Here is an 18,602-nt window from a genome sequence, read left to right on the forward strand (position 1 = left end):
ATCGAGACACAGTTGTTCTCACAGATGGTTAGGCCCCCTCAGTACAAATGTTTCATTTGCAGTGATAGGACTCAGGCATGATTCAGCCTTACCCCCATCTTGAGCAAATGGACAAAGGTATGAAGCAGGGAATCTCATTCAGACACTAGAGAGACAGAAGTCAGACATAGGCATTCTCTGAGGGACATTAAGATCATTCCTCACTGCGAGTTGTCACTACATTCCTGGGCATAAACCTGATTGCGTTATCGAGGAGGGCTCCGAAAGATCACATTTCAAAAGCTCACTGCGTAAATCCCGTTTTTAGCCTTTGCAAGATTTAGCATCAAATCAGGGGTTTGCACCCGCAACTAACAGGCCCGCTAAATTGCAACCAATATCATGCTCAAAATAAATTTTAAATAGGAATACAAGAAGCCCATTCAGCCCCTCAAATTGTTCTTTTCTTTAATCAGGTAAGTGAAATGTGTACCTCAGTTACATATCTATATTTCATATGCCTTGATACTTTTACCCAACAATAATTTACAGGAAGTGAAACAGTCACATCAGCAACAAACTAAATAGGAGCAGGTGAATTTGAATCACTTTAGCAGCTTAGGAAGCAGGACGGAGTGAATCGGTGTCAGTTCCAGAGGCACCTCAACAGCAAGAAAGCAAGACAAAATCAGTGGCATCTTGGCAGTGTAGTGACTGAAAGGACTGGGTCCTGCTTCTGCAGTACAGCAACAGATCAAGAACAATCTGAAAATGCATTGCGAAGTTAAAAAAAACCAGATAACACTGAATTCAATTAAACTCACACAAAGGCAACATGTACAATAACAAACTTAGTGGCAAGTCTATCTGGAATATTATATTAACACTGTTTTCTCGCAAAGAAAATTAAAATTGATTGCTACATCAAAAAATATGCATTAAATGGTATAGTTGCTGAATTTTCCTATTGCCGTTGTGGTGAGGAAAATTGTCATTGCTATGTTAAAATAACAAATAAAGAAATTGATAAAGTGTCTCCCAGTAATCTCAAGAAAGAAAATGCAGATCTAACAGCTAGAACAAAAATTACAACCCTCACCAACTAGTCCTATAACTTACTCTCTGAAAAAGATTGAGATGCAGTCTGAGAGATAGATGCTGGTTGTTGAGCTAATGATCTCATTTTTTCTTTATTGAGTTCTCCTTCCTTAGACCTTTTCTTCCCAGAATCTTTTGATCCTGCTCTTTCTGAGAAAATATGTTAAAAAGTTACTGAAAGGGCACACATACTTCCTTTTTCTAGTCTTTTCACTTATTTTCTATTCTGTCTACCTTATTGTAACTCGAGACAAGTACATGTGGATACAGAGAGAGGCTGGCAATAAATTGAAAAAGTGTTCTCAATGGCTGACAGTGACATTGAAAGAGAGGCAAACAATAATATTAGAGTGATTTAAATCTGGTTCAGAAACTGGATATAAAACCTGTTGCTACTTAGAGGAGGAGCAAAAGCAGCACTAGAGGAAGAAGCCAATCCAGCAATGAATGAGTGGAGCTAAATCAAACAAACTTGCAACATATCCTCTGAACAGAGATACAGGGCAGCCAGGATGGGTTGTTTGGGGTTAAAAGGTGGCAAGAGAACCAAGAATATGGCACACATCGTGGAAGGAAATAGTGGTAGCCATATTCTGTGCTCCAGGACTCCTTTGCAATGCAGTAAGAAATTCGATAATCTCAATAGAGTAGTCAAGCTATAGAACATAGAAAATTACAGCACAGTACAGGCCCTTCGGTCCTCGACGTTGCGCCGACCTGTGAAACCAATCTAAAGCCCATCTAACCTACACTATTCCAATATCATCTGTATGTTTATCCAATGACCACTTAAGTGCCCTTAATGTTGGCGAATCCACTACCGTTGCAGGCAGGGCATTCCACGCTGTTACTACTCTCTGAGTAAAGAACCTACCTCTGACATCTGTCCTATATCTACCACCCCTCAATTTAAAGCTATGTCCCGTCGTGCTAGCCAACTCCATCTGAGGAAAAAAGGCTCACACTGTCCACCCTATCTAATCCTCTGATCATCTTATATGCTTTTATTAAGTCACCTGTTAACCTTCTTCTCTCTAACGAAAACAACCTCAAGTCCCTCAGCCTTTCCACATAAGACCTTCCCTCCATACCAGGCAACATCCTGGTAAATCTCCTCTTCACCCTTTCCAATACTTCCACATCCTTCCTATAATGCGGTGACCAGAACTGTACACAATATTCCAAGCGCAGCCACACCAGAGTTTTATACAGCTGCAACATGACCTCATGGCTCCAAAACTCAATTCCTCTACCAATAAAAGCTAACACACCATACGCCTTCTTAACAGCCCTATCAACCTGGGTGCCAACTTTCAAGGATCTATGCAAATGGACACCGAGATCTCTCTGCTCATACACACTACTAAGTAACTTACCATTAGCCCAGTACTCTGTACTCCTGTTACTCCTTCCAAAGTGAATCACTTCACACTTTTCCGTACTACACTCCATTTGCTAACTCTCAGCCCAGCTCTGCAGCTTATCTATGTCCCTCTGTAACCTGCAATATCCTTCCACACTGTCCCCAACTCCACTGACTTTAGTGTCATCTGCAAATTTACTAACCCATCCTTCTAAGCCCTCATCCGAGTCATTTATAAAAATGACAAACAGCAGTGGCCCCAAAACAGATCCTTGTATTACACCACTAGTAACTGAACTTCAGGATGAACATTTCCCATCAACCACCACCCTCTGTCTTCTTACAGCCAGCCAATTTCTGATCCAAAACGCTAAATCACCCTTAAATCCCATGTCTCTGTATCTTCTGCATTAGCTTACCGTAGGGAACCTTATCAAACGCTTTACTTAAATCCATATACACCACATCAACTGCTTTACTCTCATCCACCTCTTTGGTCACCTTCTCAAAGAACTCAATAAGGTTTGTGAAGCACGACCTATCCTTCACAAAACCGTGTTGACTATCCCTAATCAAATTATTTCTTTCTAGATGATTATAAATCCTATCTCTTATAATCTTTTCCAAAACTTTGCCCACAACAGAAGTAAGGCTCGTTGGTCTTTAAATACTAGGGTTGTCTCTACTCCCCTTCTTGAACAAGGGGACAACATTTGCTATCCTTCAGTCTCCTGGCACTATTCCTGTAGACAATGATGGCCTAAAGATCAAAGGCTCCACAATCTCCTCCCAGAGAATCCTAGGATAAATCCCATCTGGCCCAGGGGACTTAACTATTTTCATATTTTCCAGAATTGCTAACACCTTCTCCTTATGAACCTCAATCCCGTCCAGTCTAATAGCCTGTATCTCAATATTCTCATCAACAACATTGTTTTTTTCCTGTGTGAATACTGACGAAAAATATTCACTTAGAGCCTCTCCTATCTCTTCGGACTCCATAGAACCATAGAAAATTACAGCTCAGAAACAGGCCTTTTGGCCCTTCTTGTCTGTGCCGAACCACTTTTTGCCTAGTCCCACTGACCTGCACTTGGACCATATCCCTCCACACCCCTCTCCTCCATGAACCTATCCAAGTTTTTCTAAAATGTTAAAGGTGTCTCCGCATTTACCACTTTATCCGGCACCTCATTCCACACTCCCACGACCCTCTGTGTGAAGAAGCCCCCCCAATATTCCCTTTAAACTTTTCTCCTTTCACCCTTAACCCATGTCCTCTGGTTTTTTTTCTCCCCTAGCCTCAGTGGAAAAAGCCTGCTTGCATTCACTCTATTTATGTCCATCAAAATGTTATACACCTCTATCAAATCTCCCCTCATTCTTCTAAAAATAAAATAGGAAATAAAATCCTAACCTATTCAATCTCTCTCTGTCACTCAGCTTCTCAAGTCCCGGCAACATCCCTGTGAACCTTCTCTGCACTCTTTCAACCTTATTTACATCCTTCCTGTGACTAGGTGACCAAAACTGTATACAATACTCTAAATTCGGCCTCACCAATGCCTTATATAACCTTACCATAACACTCCAACTTTTATACTCGCACGCACAACTTCCCATTACTGTCCTTGGCCCTAATATTACCCTAGTCATTCTTTTATTCCTGACACACCTATAGAAAGCTTTAGGGTTTTCCTTGATCCTACCTGTCAAAGGCTTCTCATGTTCCCTCCTGGCTCTTCTTAAGTCTCTCTTTAGGTCCTTCCTGGCTAACTTGTAACTCTCAAGCACCCTAACTGAGCCTTCACGTCTCATCTTAACATAAGTCTCCTTCTTCCTCTTCACAAGCAATTTAACTTCTTTGGTAAACCACAATTCCCTCACTTGGCCACTTCCTCCCTGCCTGACAGGTAAATACTTATCAAGGACAAGCAGTAGCTGTTCTTTGAACAAGCTCCACATTTCAATTGTGCCCATCCCCTGCAGTTTCCTTCCACATCCTACGCACCCTAAATCTCGCCTAATCGCATCACAATTTCCTTTCCTCCAGCTATAACTCTTGTCCTGCGTTATATACCTATCCATTTTCATCGCTAATGTAAATGTAGCCGAACTGTGGTCACTATCACCAAAGTGTTCACCTACCTCCAAATCCAACACCTGGCCTGGTTCATTACCCAGTACCAAATCCAATGGGCCTCACCTCTTGTTGGCCTAACTATATACTGTGTCAGGAAACCCTCCTGCACACATTGGACAAAAACTGACCCGTCTAAAGTACTCGAACTATAGCTTTTCCGGTCAATATTTGTAAATATTACTTTCCCTCTTATCCAGAATCATCTTTGCAATCCTTTCCTCTACATTTCAGGAATTTTTCGGAAGCCTATAGGAAACTCTCACAGGGTGACCTCTCCTTTCCTGTTTCTAACCTCAGCCCATACTATCTCAGTAGATGAGTCCTAATCAAACGTCCTTTCTGCCACCATAATACTGTCCCTGACTAATAATGCCACACCTCCCCCTCTTTTACCACCTTCCCTGATCTTACTGAAACATCTAAACCCCGGAACCTGCAACAACCATTCCTGTCCCTGCTCTATCCATGTCTCTGAAATGACCTCAACATCAAAGTCCCAGGTACCAACCCATCCTGCAAGTTCACCCACCTTATTCCAGATGCTCCTGGCATTGAAGTAGACACACTTCAAACCACCTTCCTGCCTGCCGATGCACTCCTGCAACCTTGAAACCTTATTCATGACCTCACTACTCTCACCTCCTGTACGCTAGAGCTATGATTCAGGTTCCCATCCCCCCGCTGAATTAGCTTAAATCCTTCTGAACAGCATTAGCAAATTTGATATCTATTTGGTATCTATTTCCCCTGACCCTTCTTTAAACATGTGGCAGTTCTTTCATTCATTGTACTGAAAGTTTCTGGGTTACTACTCTGGACACGAATCCCATCCTGCATCACCTGCGACCTATCAAATGTGCCTCAAAGTATATTATGCATACTCTGAGGTACAAAAAAAAACCCAGACTCACAAGATCCATCCTTTCTTGCTTTCTGAACCAGTTATAATTTTAATAAAAGCAAATTACTGCAGATGCTGGAATCTGAATCCCAAAGAGAAAATGCTGGAAAATCTCAGCAGGTCTGGCAGCAGCTGTAAGGAGAGAAAAAAGCTGACATTTTGATTCCAGATGACCCTTTGTCAATTGACAAAGGGTCATCTGGACTCAAAGCATCCTTACAGACGCTGCCAGACCTGCTGAGATTTTCCAGCATTTTCTCCTTTGGTTTCAGTTATAATCTTCCATTTTAATGGAAGACTTTGTCCAGTATTCAATATAATGAGCATGTTTTCTAAATGGCCGATGACCACTGGGAAACTCAGGCTATGAGGAGGGGTGAGTCCTCATTCAGAAAAACTAGGAGAGTCATGTAGCAAAATGATGTTGGGGTGGGACCATGTGGGATAGTCAGTGGCAGCGGCAGGTTTGCATGGACTATCTGTAACATTATGAGACATATGATCAGGCAGCTGCTAAAGCTAGCAAGGGGGATTATAGTGGCAAATATATTATCGCTTCATGTTCACCTACACATAAAGCCACAGAGGAGAAGGGAGGATGGGGAAGAGACAAGCGACTTTGCACCTTTGCCTTGATGACCATGTCCTCACACATTCACTCTTTCTCATTCTCTCATCTGTCCCGAGAAATCCACCATAGGGTTGTAGATTATTTTGATAAAGGTTTTTACTGGCCAGGACACAGCGTACAACTGTGCCATGAGAAGTCGGAATGGGGTTGGTGAGACAGGAGGAGCTGGTGGCAGTTCAAAGTGGGCAGAACATACTTCATTTTCCAATCTCTAGTGTCCTGTTCTGAAGAGAAGGATACAAAATGAGTAAGTAACATGGCGATCAGCTTGACAAGAGTATAGCTTCAACAGAGTACTGAAATCGGGAACCTGGGGCGGCATGGTGAAACAGTGGCATAGCACTGCTGCCTCACCAGGGTTTAATTCTGACCTTGGGTAACTGTATGGAATTTGCACGTTCTGTCCGTGTCCGCGTGGGTTTCTTCCAGGTGCTCCCACAGTCCAAAGCTGTGCAGGATGGGTGGATTAGCCATGCTAAGTTGTCCCTTGGTGTCCAAGATGTGTAGGTTGGATGGATTAGCCATGGTAAATGTGTGGGGTTATGGGGATAGGGTGGGGGGGAGGACATAGATAAGTTACTCTGACTGGTAAATTGGTGCAGATTCGATGGGCCGAATGGCCTCTTCTACACTGTAGTGATTCTATGATTCTACAAATTTGGTGAGTGAGAGAATTTGAAGTGTTTTAAGGGTTGATTGCCATCTAAAACCTAGTCAGGTGTTGTGTTTAACATTTAAATTAACTTTAACATTAACTTGCAGTTTCTTTCCATCCTAATCAGTAGTAATGACAATGGTAGATGGACAGTTAGTTAATTAGGTGGCTAGTTAAACTGGTACCCTTGCCAGCATGGCTTGACTGAGGTCTTTGGAATTCCAATTGGTGTAAGTACAGGAGGTTTTGCTAGTGCATGGAGTAAGCACATGGTGGCCAACTCAGCAGGGTACAATTTTGACAGAGGACTGAACTCGGGATTTTGGTGAATGCAGGCATTTTAAGTATGAGGTAAGAGGTCTTTTATAGAACAAGGAATGGTCCGAGCGAGAGACCTAAGAGCTGAAATCTAGACGTATTAATTAGGTAACCAATTTGGAGACTGATCAGTGAGTTGTAAAGCTTTTTTTGTCCTCATTAATTTTATCCTCTCTAAAACTTACAGTTTAAATTAGTATTGGGGAAAGATAGTACTGTATTAAATTTATAGTTTCAGCTGTTAAGTGACTTAATATAACTATAAATAATTGTTGAGTGATGTTTCTAAACTTGAAACCCTAATTAATTAAATAAAGTACAATAATGATGGCAGGACACTTGATGTGTTTCAGGTACAGCAAGTGTGAGGTGATGGACAGCAGTGTGATTCACAGCAACCACGTCTACAGTGTAAGTGTCTGCAGCTCCAGGAGCCTCCATTAGATTTGATGAGCTAGAGTCTGAACTCCGGACACTAAAATTCAGCAAGGGGGGAGACTGTTATCTCCTAGACGCTTAATTCTAACAATGTCACATACCCTCAGAGTTCTTGGTGGGGAGGTGGGTGGTAGTGGAAGTTGGGAATTCTAAGGCTGGAGAAGATCACAGGGATACATAGTGGTGACATCATGAGCTGTATTTTACGGTGCATCGCAATCCCTGCTTGTACCTGGCGAAAAAGTTGGGAAGAGTCCATCCTGATGGCTGCTCCTCTGCAATTTAACACTGGAAGCAGTGCCAATTGGCTCAAGATGAAATCTTGATGTCCCATCTTAGAGTGCTGTCAACCAATTTCATGATTGGTACCTCTGTAGTTACTGCAGTACCAGGTTTGAGTGGCAGCCACAGCTGAGGCTACAGGCGGTCCCAATAGAAGAGGACCTTGTGGTCCTTGGACTGGCAGGTAAGTCTGGGTATTCCTGGGGCTAGGCCAGCAGACCCAGCTGAGGGATATGGGGGAAGGCCAGGTTTGAGAGACTAGTGGGTGGAGGGTAAAGGGAAGGAAGTAGGAAAGTATGACCAGGGAGGTGAGTTGCTCCAGGGAACCACACTAGAGGTAGCCTTCCCCTCCCTTGCCAACACTGGCCAACACAGCTAAAGCTGGAGGGCAATCTGCTTCTGATGGGCCTCATCCCATCAAGGGTAAGATGAGAGCATTAATTAGCCACTTAAGGGCCTTAATAGGCCCAAAGGCTGGCAGGCCACCAAACATCTCCAATGTGAATGAGGGGAGATCTCATAGAAACTTACAAAATTCTAACAGGATTAGACAGGGTAGATGCAGGGAGGATGTTCTCGATGGTGGGGGGAGTCCAGAACCAGAGGTCACAGTCTGAGGACTACTTAGGGTGGAGGTGAGGAGACATTTCTTCACCCAAAGGATGGTGAGCCTGTGGAATTCACTACCACAGGAAACAGATGCCAAAACATTGAATGTATTCAAGAGGTAATTCGATATAGCACTTGGGGTGAATGAGATCAAATGTTGTGGGGAAAAAGCAGGATTAGGCTATTGAATTGGATGATCAGCCATGATCGTAATGAATGGAGGAGCAGGATCAAAGGGCCAAATGGCCTCCTCCTGCTCCTACCTTCTATGTTTTTATATTTCTATGCAGCGTCTCCCATAAAAGTTGAGACAGGTCAGTGAAGGGCAGGCCTTGTGCTACATTTTACAGGCTCCCCCGCTGCCTTCAAAGCTGCCAGCCATGGAGTATAAAATCCAGCTCAGTGGAGAGATTTGAACACAAGGATGAGAATTTTAAAAACACGATGCTACTGCACCAGGAGCCAATCCATGTCAATGAGCATAAGGAATGGTAAGTGAATGGCATTTGGTGCAGGTCAGGTTGCAGGCAACAAAGTTTTGGATGAGTTCATGTTTACATAAGGTGTAAGGTGGGATGTCAGCCAGGAGAGGATTACATTGGTTGAGTCTGGAGGTAACAAAAGCACGAATAGAAGTTTGAGCAGCAGAGGAGCTAAGGCAGGATTGCAGACAGACAACATTACAGTGATGAAATTGAAGCGGTTTTGGTGATAGAGAGAATAATGAGGTTGGAAAATCAATTTAGGTGGCCGCTTAATTTTGAAAAGAAATGCAATGGATGTACCTTTGGCAGCTTTCTCAGCTGGCTTGAAGTTGGCACTTTCCACTATTTCTTCATGTTCCTTTGTAATTTTATCAATTGATTCCACTGAAGGTGCTTTGACTAAAACAGGTTCCTCATTTACAACGGTGAACTCTGGGACTGTAGTCTTCAGAAAGGACCACATTGTTTCAGGCTGCACAGATCTGGAAGACATTTGCCAAAAATAAATTGTATACTTTGGATAAATCAAGAAGCATTTTTTCCATATTGGCATGTTTTAAAATATAAAGGTATAAAAATCTTGCCTACATTTTTAAAGCAACTGCATAGACTGAAGTGCTGAAGGAAGTGAGACATTCACCAATTAAAGGTTGAAATAAGTAGCTTTTTTTGGTGCTAGTACAGTTGAGGAATATGGGAAATGGGTGGGAAAATGGAGTTTAAACCGATGATCAGCCATGAGGAGAGGAGAGGCGTTGGCCTATACTAACTTGGCACTCAGGTCACAAAATAAAGGAAAAAGATTTTTTGGGCAATTCACCCAGCCCGCTGCACTGCTTTTGTCATGCAGCGGGCTGGCAGACTCAAGCGGAGGCTGTTTAGCATGTTTCCCACTGGGCACCATAGCCTCTGTGAGTCTTTGGCTGCTGGGTTTCTGGCGCCATCGTAATGTATTCAAACCAGTATTATAATGTAATTTACATCTAACTAGCGGGCCCAGACTGAAGTCTCCAGGCCTGCTAATACTGCCCCCTTGCCAGGAATGTTTCACTCCAGCGGTTTCACAGCAGCTCCCCATGGTTCAATCCCACTGAAGTGAAGGGGGGGACCATCGAAGATCCCCAGAAGGTTGGAGATAAGAGGAGTGTCCCCAGGCATTGCCAGCCTAGGCCCCTGACGCTACCCAAGGGGCAAAGTGGCATTGCCCAAGGAAAATCTTGGCACTGCCCACTGGGCATTGGGGTCTCTAGTGGGAGATCGTGGGATGGGGGAATTTGGCTGTCACTCTTGCGGGGGGGGGCGGGGTGTTGTACAGCCAGTGATGTGGGGTTGACCAGCAATTGAACTGGCCAGTGATGGGTAGACTGGCAGTGCAGAGCTACAATGCATGTGCAGTAGCCCACTCAGTGCGATGCTGCCAGTCTCTCCAGCAGGAATAAGACTTGCCCACTGATTTTTCATGTGAATCACACTAGATCACTCTGCATTGCACAGAATGTGGGAGATTCATTTTGAAACTACTCCAGCTTTTACATGAATTTGACACATAATGTAGGACACATGACATTCAACCTCTGCACAAAGTTTCACAAACAGCAATATGATAATGACTTGTATTAGTCATGTTGGTTGAAGAATAAACATTGGCCAGGACACCAGGAACACACTGTTCACCTTCAGAATAGTGCACTGAAATCTTTTATGTCCACCTGCAAAGGTATCAAAGCTTTATGATCTTATCTGAAAGATGGTTGCTGGACAGTACAGTATGTTCTTGGTAATGCACTAATTGTCAGCCTAAACTTTATGCTCAGGTTGCTTGGAATAGAGCTTAAACTTGTCTGATTAAGAGGTGGGATTGATATCAATAATTGTCACTTAAATAGTTCTATTTCCTTAGTCTGCATGAGAATTTGAGTTATATAGCTGACGAGAAATTGGATTTGAGCCTCCTTCTTAAAATGCTACAATCTATGTGATGTAGGTTCATTCACAGTGCAGTTAGGAAGGGGGTCAGGATTTTGATCCAGCAAGAGTGAAGAAATGGCAATAAAGTTACAAGTCAGGTATGTTTGTAGCTTAGAAGAGAATTTGCAGATAGTGGTGGTGTTCCATGCATCTGCTATCTTTGTCCTTCTAGGTGGTAGAGGTCGGGGGTTTGGAAGGTGCTGTTGAAGGAACCACAGTGAGATGCTGCAATGCATTTTGTAGATGGTTCACACTGCTGGGACTGTGAGTTGGTGGTGGAGGAAGTGAATGTTCAGGTTGGTGAATAGAGTGCCAATCAAGTGAGCTGCTGTGACTGGATGGTGACAAGTTGAGTGTTGTTGTCCCTGCACTCATCCAGGCAAGTGGAGCATATTCCATCACACTCGTGATAGGTTGTGTTCATAAAAATAATTGCAACACATTGGTCACAATTATGGCTCAAGAATGTATTGAGCCATTTTGGATATTAAAGGTGGGGATTAATGACATATTTAGAAGGTATGGATGTGAGTAATTAACTTCTCTAGGATTACGTTAAGGCCCAGGAACAGGTCATTTGTCCAAACACGTCTATGTTAGTGTTATGCTCCAAAGAGCTTTCTCCCATCTTACTTCATCTCACTCTATCAATGTGTCATTCTACCTTATTTGCCTCAATCACTCCACAAGTTCCACATTCTTACATTACTTGTGCTGAGAATGGATTTAGAAAAATATCTGTAAGCCCATGTACATTTGGGATAAATCATGTAGAGCCAGTGATTCCCATGCACATGTCTGTCAGAGTAAAACAGTACAATAGCAGTTGTACCACCAAAAAAAATCTATTCGACCTACAACAATTTTCCTTTAGGGTGGAAGAACTGGATGAATTGTTCAGGATCTACATCAGTGCACATGGAATGGCTGCTGAGATCCACTGCAATTGCCATCCAGGCTTGCTTCATTAGGCAAGATGGTGTCTTCATGCCATCCCTTGGGAAGAGGATGTCTCAACTTGTCCTTGCAGCCTGGGAGAGAACCTGCAGGGAGGTATCATTAAACTGTGGGGTCATTCAATATCTTCCTCTGCCATGGTGGCAGCAGTCTCCTGACTTTGGCCCTCAGGGTTCCTGACGTTCTTAGGTCTGCCAAAAGTGTGTAGGGATCTTGAAGTCTGTCACAGGAATCTTCAGCATTGTTGCTGAGGCAATCCTTAACAACAAGACAACACTGCATAAAGGGCTAGTAATACTTTAAAGATGGTTCCAGCTCCCACATTTGAATTAGGTGACACCACCATCAGTGTCTTGATGCCTGCCCGGCTAGTTAATTAGACAGGCCCTGCACCTCTAGGCTGTCAATTGGGCAGCCGCCTCAAGACTATGTTTAGTGGGTTGCATGTTGCTTGTGCAGAAGTGACTCCTGCTCCCAGTGCTGCCTCTGTGACCTGCCCCATCCGGATAACATTTACTCACTTTGCCTCAGAAATATCCCTTGAAAATAAGAACTCGCTTAATTTTTCAAAACATCACAAAGTTCCCTGTGGTAACATTATCAGACAAAATTTTTCACTAAACCAAAGAAGAAAACATTAGATTATCAGTTTTGTTGAAGTGGTAGGTTTAAGAAGTGGTTTGGAGGAGAGACAAGTGGGGAATCTTAAAGAGGGAATCCAGAGTTTAAGGTCTGGACAACTGAATGCAGGGCTGCTATGATAGGGCAAAAGAAATGGGAATAAATGGTCTGCTGAAGTTGGGGGAACACAGTGTAAATAAGCGTGCCAGCTAATATTGCCATCTACAATTTCTAGGCTATAATGCTATAAATATGTACATTATTACACAGTAGTTTACAAATGTTCCATTTCAAATGTTACATAAAATAGAATCCCTACAGTGCAGAAGAGGCCATTTCGCACCTAATCTCTGAGGGAGTGTTTAATCCAGGCCCTCTTCTCTGTCCTACCCCTATAATCCTGCACATTTTCCAAGGTTAATTCCATCTAACCTATACACCTTGAGACATTAAGTGACAATTTAGCACGGCCAATCCCTCCAACCTGCAAATCTTAGACAGTGGGAGGAAACTGGAGCACCCGGTTTCATATGCAGACATAGAGAGAATGTGCAAATTCCACACAATCATTGAAGAGCAGAACTGAACCTGGGACTCTGGTGCTGTGAGGCAAGATGTGGAGACGCCGGTGTTAGACTGGGGTAAACGCAGTAAGAAGTCTGACAACACCAGGTTTAAGTCCAACTGATTTATTTGATAGTAAACTCACAAGCTTTCGAGGTTTACCTCTTCGTCAGGCTGTGAGGCAGCAGTGCTAACCACTGTGCCACCGTGCCACCAACACACAAGTTAATAAACACAGTGACTAATTGATTTAAGGTGGAAATTTCAAAATAAGTTTTTTCATGGGTACTTACCGGAGTGGGACGATCTCAGGGTGCCAGCCTGTCAGAGCGTGTAATACTGTGAATTCCCCTACTTCTTTCTTTCCTGCCATATTCATGCTGTTAAAACACAATTAGAGCCCACAGTATTACCAGAAGTAGCCGTTGATAAGTTTGAAGTTCAGCACAAATGGCGTATAAGAGGTGAATTGACTGAGGTGTCTGCTGTTTAATGAACTACAAGTGTAAATACAGTTTCTCTGAATGTATCCTGGTTCATACCTTGTAATAATAATGGTGGATAAAACAATATCAATTGCAATACTGAATTTCAGTTTAGTTTATAGCAGCCTTGCCTCTGAGTGAAGGTTGTGCATCCATTCTAGAAACTTAAGCACTAAATCTAGACTGACATTCCAGCACAAGGCAACTGTTGCACTGTCAGAAATAATGTCCTTAAGATGAAATTTTAAAATGAGCTTCCATTTGGCCTTTTGATGGTCAGTAAGAGCAGGGTAGCTCTTCCCGGTTCTCTCAACCAACATCAATAAAACAGATTATCTGGTCACCGACCTATTTGTGGGATCTTGCTGTGTCAATAGTGGAATGAAGGAAGGAGCCCTATAAAAGACATGAGCTGAACAAGTGGAGAGTAGATCTCTTTCTCAAAATATGAACACAGGGAAATTATAAGAATCAGTCAGAGACAGTGACAACTGTTTGGGTTTTGAACAGAAAAATGAGAGGGGAAATATTCACCATGCTGACAGAGAGAATAAGGAGGGTATTATAAGTTATTTTCATAGAACTATAGTATCCCTACAGTGCAGAAGGAGGGCAATTGGCCCATCGAGCCTGCACTGACCACAATCCCATCAATGCCCTATTTCTGTAACTCCACATATTTATCCTGCTAATCCCCCTAACACTAAGGGGCAACTTGTCATGGCCAATCAACCTAACCCACACATATTTGTACTGTGGGAGGAAACTGGAACACCCAGAGGAAACCTATGCAGACAGGGGAAGAATGTGCAAACTCCACACAGACAGTGACCTGAGGCCAGATTTGAACCCATGTCCCTGGTGCTGTGAGGCAGCAATGCTAACCACTGTGCCACCATGCCACCCTTAAAGTTTTTGCTGTAGTCAAATAAATGATCCACTAATGTAGGAAAATGCAACATGTTGGATGGCATGGTGGCACAGCGGGTAGCACTGCTGCCTTACAGTGCCTGGGACCCAGGTTCGATTCTGGCTTGAGTCACTGTTTGTGCGGAGTCTGCACATTCTCCCCATGTCTGCGTGGGTTTCCTCCAGGTGCTCCGGTTTCCTCCCACAGTCCGAAAGATATGCTGGTTAGGTGCATTGGCCATGCTAAATTCTCCCTCAGCGTGCCTGAACTGGTGCTCGAGTGTGGCCACTAAGGGATTTTCACAGTAACTTCATTGCAGTGTTAATGTCACCCAGCTTGAACCACAAGTAAATAAACTAAACTACAATATGTTATATACTATTGTGAGGACTGTCAATTAACTTTTGTGTTTGGAACATTCAGCTTTTTCAGAATAATTGTTTAAATGCATGTTGATCATGGAAGTTGCAAGTGAGTATCTAAGTAGGAATACTCTATTTACTGGACGATCACTTAAGTCCACTTGAGATGGCTGTTGGGGCTTACTTTAATGTCTCAGTCAAAATCGCTTCCGACAGTTCAGTACTCCCTGGGGTACATAGTATCAGTCTGTATTCTGTGCTCAAGAGTCTGGGATGGGACAAACACAATTTCCGACTCAGATGCAAGAAAACTATTACTGATCCATGGCTGACAGCTATCTACATCTTCATACAGTAAACATATTCCTGCCTGCCTCAAGCTCATCACGAATTACAAAATGTCTAAAGGGAGGTTAAAATGTAAATGAAATAATTATTTTGTAAAGTTGTTGAATTTGGATGTAACTAATTGGAAACAACATGAGTTCAAATCTGTATTCACATCATGGCTCAGTTCAGTGAGACCAAGGTGCTAGTGCCCGTTACTGGTATTTGCCTTCTCTGCTTTCATTATTCAAATGGAATCTTCTTCCCACTCATTTCTTAAAAGCTTACAGTTAGTAATCCTGCATGAATTCTGACATGCACACAGGTTATCCTATTGTACAGTTAGTCTAGGTACTATATACAATACCTGGTCAATTCACAGGAGTAACTAGCACTGCTGTACCTGAGAAAATATATAAAGCAGGACTCTAACCTTGAAACAGTAAGTTCTGATGACATGTTCAATATAATATTCTGCTTTAGGTTGCTTGACCTAATGAGTCTATCCTGAGCCAAACAAGATCTTATCATTGTTAAGAAACAGTGAAAGAAATTGGCTCTGTGACAACCAAGAGGGACAGATAATGGGGTTTGATAATGTTACAGGGATTGTAGGGGGAGGAGATTTGGCTTTGGAGGAGCAGTATCTGACTATGAACCTCTTTAATTAATTTTCATGAGAAGGCATCTACCCATCAAGATCTCAAAACTCTATGGTTAAAGAAGTTTCTCCTGCATTCTTTACTGGATCTATTGGTTGGTGGATTTGCAGAGAGCGATGAGGACCATCAGAGAATACAGTAGGTTATAGATCAGTTGGAGACTTGGGCAGAGAGATGGCAGATGGAATTTAATCTGGACAAATGTAAGGTAATACATTTTGGAAGGTTTAATACAGATAGGAAATATACAGTAAATGGCAGAACCATTAGGAGTATTTATAGGCAAAGGGATCTGGGTGTACAGGTACACAGGTCACAGAAAGTGGCAATGCAGGTGGAGAATGTAGTCAAGTCATACCACTTGCTTGCCTTCATTGACCGGGGTATTAAGTTTAAAAATTGGCAAGTCATGTTGACGCTTTATAGAACCTTAGTGAGGCCACACTTGGAATATAGTGTTCAATTCTGGTCGCCACACTACCAGAATGATGTGGAGAGGGTACAGAAAAGATTTACCAGGTTGTTGCCTGGCACGGAGGGCATTAGCTTTAAGGAAAGGTTGGAGAAACTTGATTTGTTCTCACTGGAGCAACGGAGGTTGAGGGGGGACCGGATAGAAGCTTACAAGATTATGAGGGGCATTGACAGAATGGATAATCAGAAGCATTTTCCCAGGGTGGGACAGTCAATTACCAGGGGGCACAGGTTTAAGGTGCGAGGGACAAGGTTTAAAGGAGATGTATGAGGCAGATTTTTTACACAGAGAGGGGCGGGTGCCTGGAACTTGTTGCCAGGTAGTGGAAGCGGATGCGGTAGTAACTTTTAAGTGGCGTCTTGACAAGTACATGAATGAGATGGGAACGGAGGAATTTGTCCCCGGATGCACAGGGAGTTTTAGTTAAGTCAGGCAGCATGGTCGGTGCAGACTTGGAGGGCCAAAGGGCCTGTTCCTGTGCTGTCAATTTCTTTGTTCTTTGTATTAGTGACCTCACGCTAATGTACTCGTACTCGTTAGGCTTGTACTCGTTAGACTTTAGAAGAATGAGGGGAGATCTCATTGATAAAATGATGAATGGGATGGATAGGATAGAGGTGGAGAGGCTCTTCCCGCTCAGAAAGGACAGTAGGACTAGGGGGCACAGCCTCAAGATAAAGGGGGGGCGGTTTAGAACGGAGTTGAGGAGGAACTTCTTCACTCAAAGGGTGGTGAATCTCTGGAATTCTCTGCCCGTTGAGGTGGTGGAGGCTGCCTCGCTAAATATTTTTAAGACGCGGGTTGATGGGTTTTTGATAAGCGAGGGGATTAAGGGTTATGGGGAGAGGGCGGGAATGTGGAACTGAGACACAACAGATCAGCCATGATCTTATTGAATGGCAGGGCAGGCTCGAGGGGCTAGATGGCCTACTCCTGCTCCTATTTCTTATGTTCTTATGTACTTCTCCAGGAGTGAAACATATTCTGTATATTTACTTGGTCAAACTCTTTCAGAATGCTAAAACCCTCTGTTGGCTGGTCTTTTTTCTATTTTGCAGTTTAGAGAAAAATTTTCTCTTTTCTAAAATTAAGAGTCGCAGCCTATTCAGTCTTTGTACCCTCTCAACACTGGTGGCATGCTTGTAACTCTTTTCTTGTAATGTAGATTGCTATATCCGTTTCGTAATGTGGAGAACTTTCTCTAAGCAGATCTTAACAAAGGCAAGTTCATTGTGAGTGGCAGATGAGTATTTTTGTTAACTGTGACTGAATGGCTCCTCAGTCCTGAAGTGATTTTTGCTGGGACTGGGGCCACTGGATTGGCAATAACTGCAGAGGCCATGTCCTACACATTTCTGACTCTACCGTCCTTCTTGCAGGAAATCCAATCTCTTATTTCAGGGCAACATTCAGATATCATTAAAATAGCTTAGCAGTACTTGGCTGGGTGCTTCTGGTCATACTTTTGTTCCAAACTGATATTGATAATTGCATTGTTTGGAATAAAGCTGGAATATGATGTGGCAATGTTACCGGGGGAGGTGGTGGCACAACGTTATTGTCAGGATACTCAGGATAATGCTCTGGGGACCCGGATTTGAATCGACCTGACTATATTGTTCTTCCTTCAGTTTTGCTGGGTCAAAGTCTTGGATCTCCCTTCTTAACAGTAGAGTGTACCTACACCACATGGACTGCAGCGATTCAAGTAGGCAGCCCACCAGCACCTTCTCAAGGACAATTAGGGATGGGCAATGAATGCTGGCCTAGCCAGTGAGACCCACATCCCACGAACGAACACAGAAAAAAAATCCTGTCTTAGCTGGCCTTGTAATTCAATTCTGGGTACTACATTTAAGTACAATCTATCCAGATCTTGGAGAGGGGGCAGAAAAAGAACTAAAATGTTAACAGGGAATAGGGACTTCAGTTGTGTTGTGAGCCCAAGAGAGGCTGGGATCATTCTCCTGACAAGAGAGAACATTTTTTAATATATGGCAATTTATTCAAGCAACACATCTGCAGCTCGAAGGCTGAATTGAAGTGTAACTTCCATTGAAAAATTCAGACATGGACGAAGAAGTCAAGTTAAAATCGTGTAAATATGTAACACAGTATGGGTGGCACGGTAGCACAGTGGTTAGCACGGCTGCTTCACAGCGCCAGGGACCTGAGTTCAATTCCTGGCTTGGGTCACTGTCTGTGTGGAGTTTGTGCGTTCTCCCTATGTCTGCGTGGGTTTCCTCTAGGTGCTCCAGTTTCCTCCCAAATTCTGAAAGACGTGCTGGTTAGGTGCATTGACCCAAACAGACGCCAGACTGTGGCACGAGGGGAATTTCACAGTAACTTCATTTACTTCATCTGTTTGT

General features: G+C 43.1%; 1 protein-coding gene across 1 annotated transcript in view; it reads right to left on the minus strand.

The window, feature by feature from the left end:
• adgb (androglobin) overlaps positions 1 to 18,602 on the minus strand; it is a 267,020-nt gene that overhangs the window by 191,191 nt on the left and 57,227 nt on the right. The window contains exons 7-9 of the mRNA XM_080200127.1: positions 13,306 to 13,392; positions 9,203 to 9,384; positions 1,099 to 1,227 (exon numbers count right to left, since the gene is read on the minus strand). Of these exons, the coding sequence (XP_080056253.1) occupies positions 1,099 to 1,227; positions 9,203 to 9,384; positions 13,306 to 13,392 (398 nt within the window). The remainder of the gene's footprint in view (positions 1 to 1,098; positions 1,228 to 9,202; positions 9,385 to 13,305; positions 13,393 to 18,602) is intronic.

Source organism: Carcharhinus amblyrhynchos, chromosome 12 (assembly GCF_965287045.1).
Source record: "Carcharhinus amblyrhynchos chromosome 12, sCarAmb.v2.hapA, whole genome shotgun sequence".
In the NCBI taxonomy this organism is placed as follows: domain Eukaryota; kingdom Metazoa; phylum Chordata; class Chondrichthyes; order Carcharhiniformes; family Carcharhinidae; genus Carcharhinus; species Carcharhinus amblyrhynchos.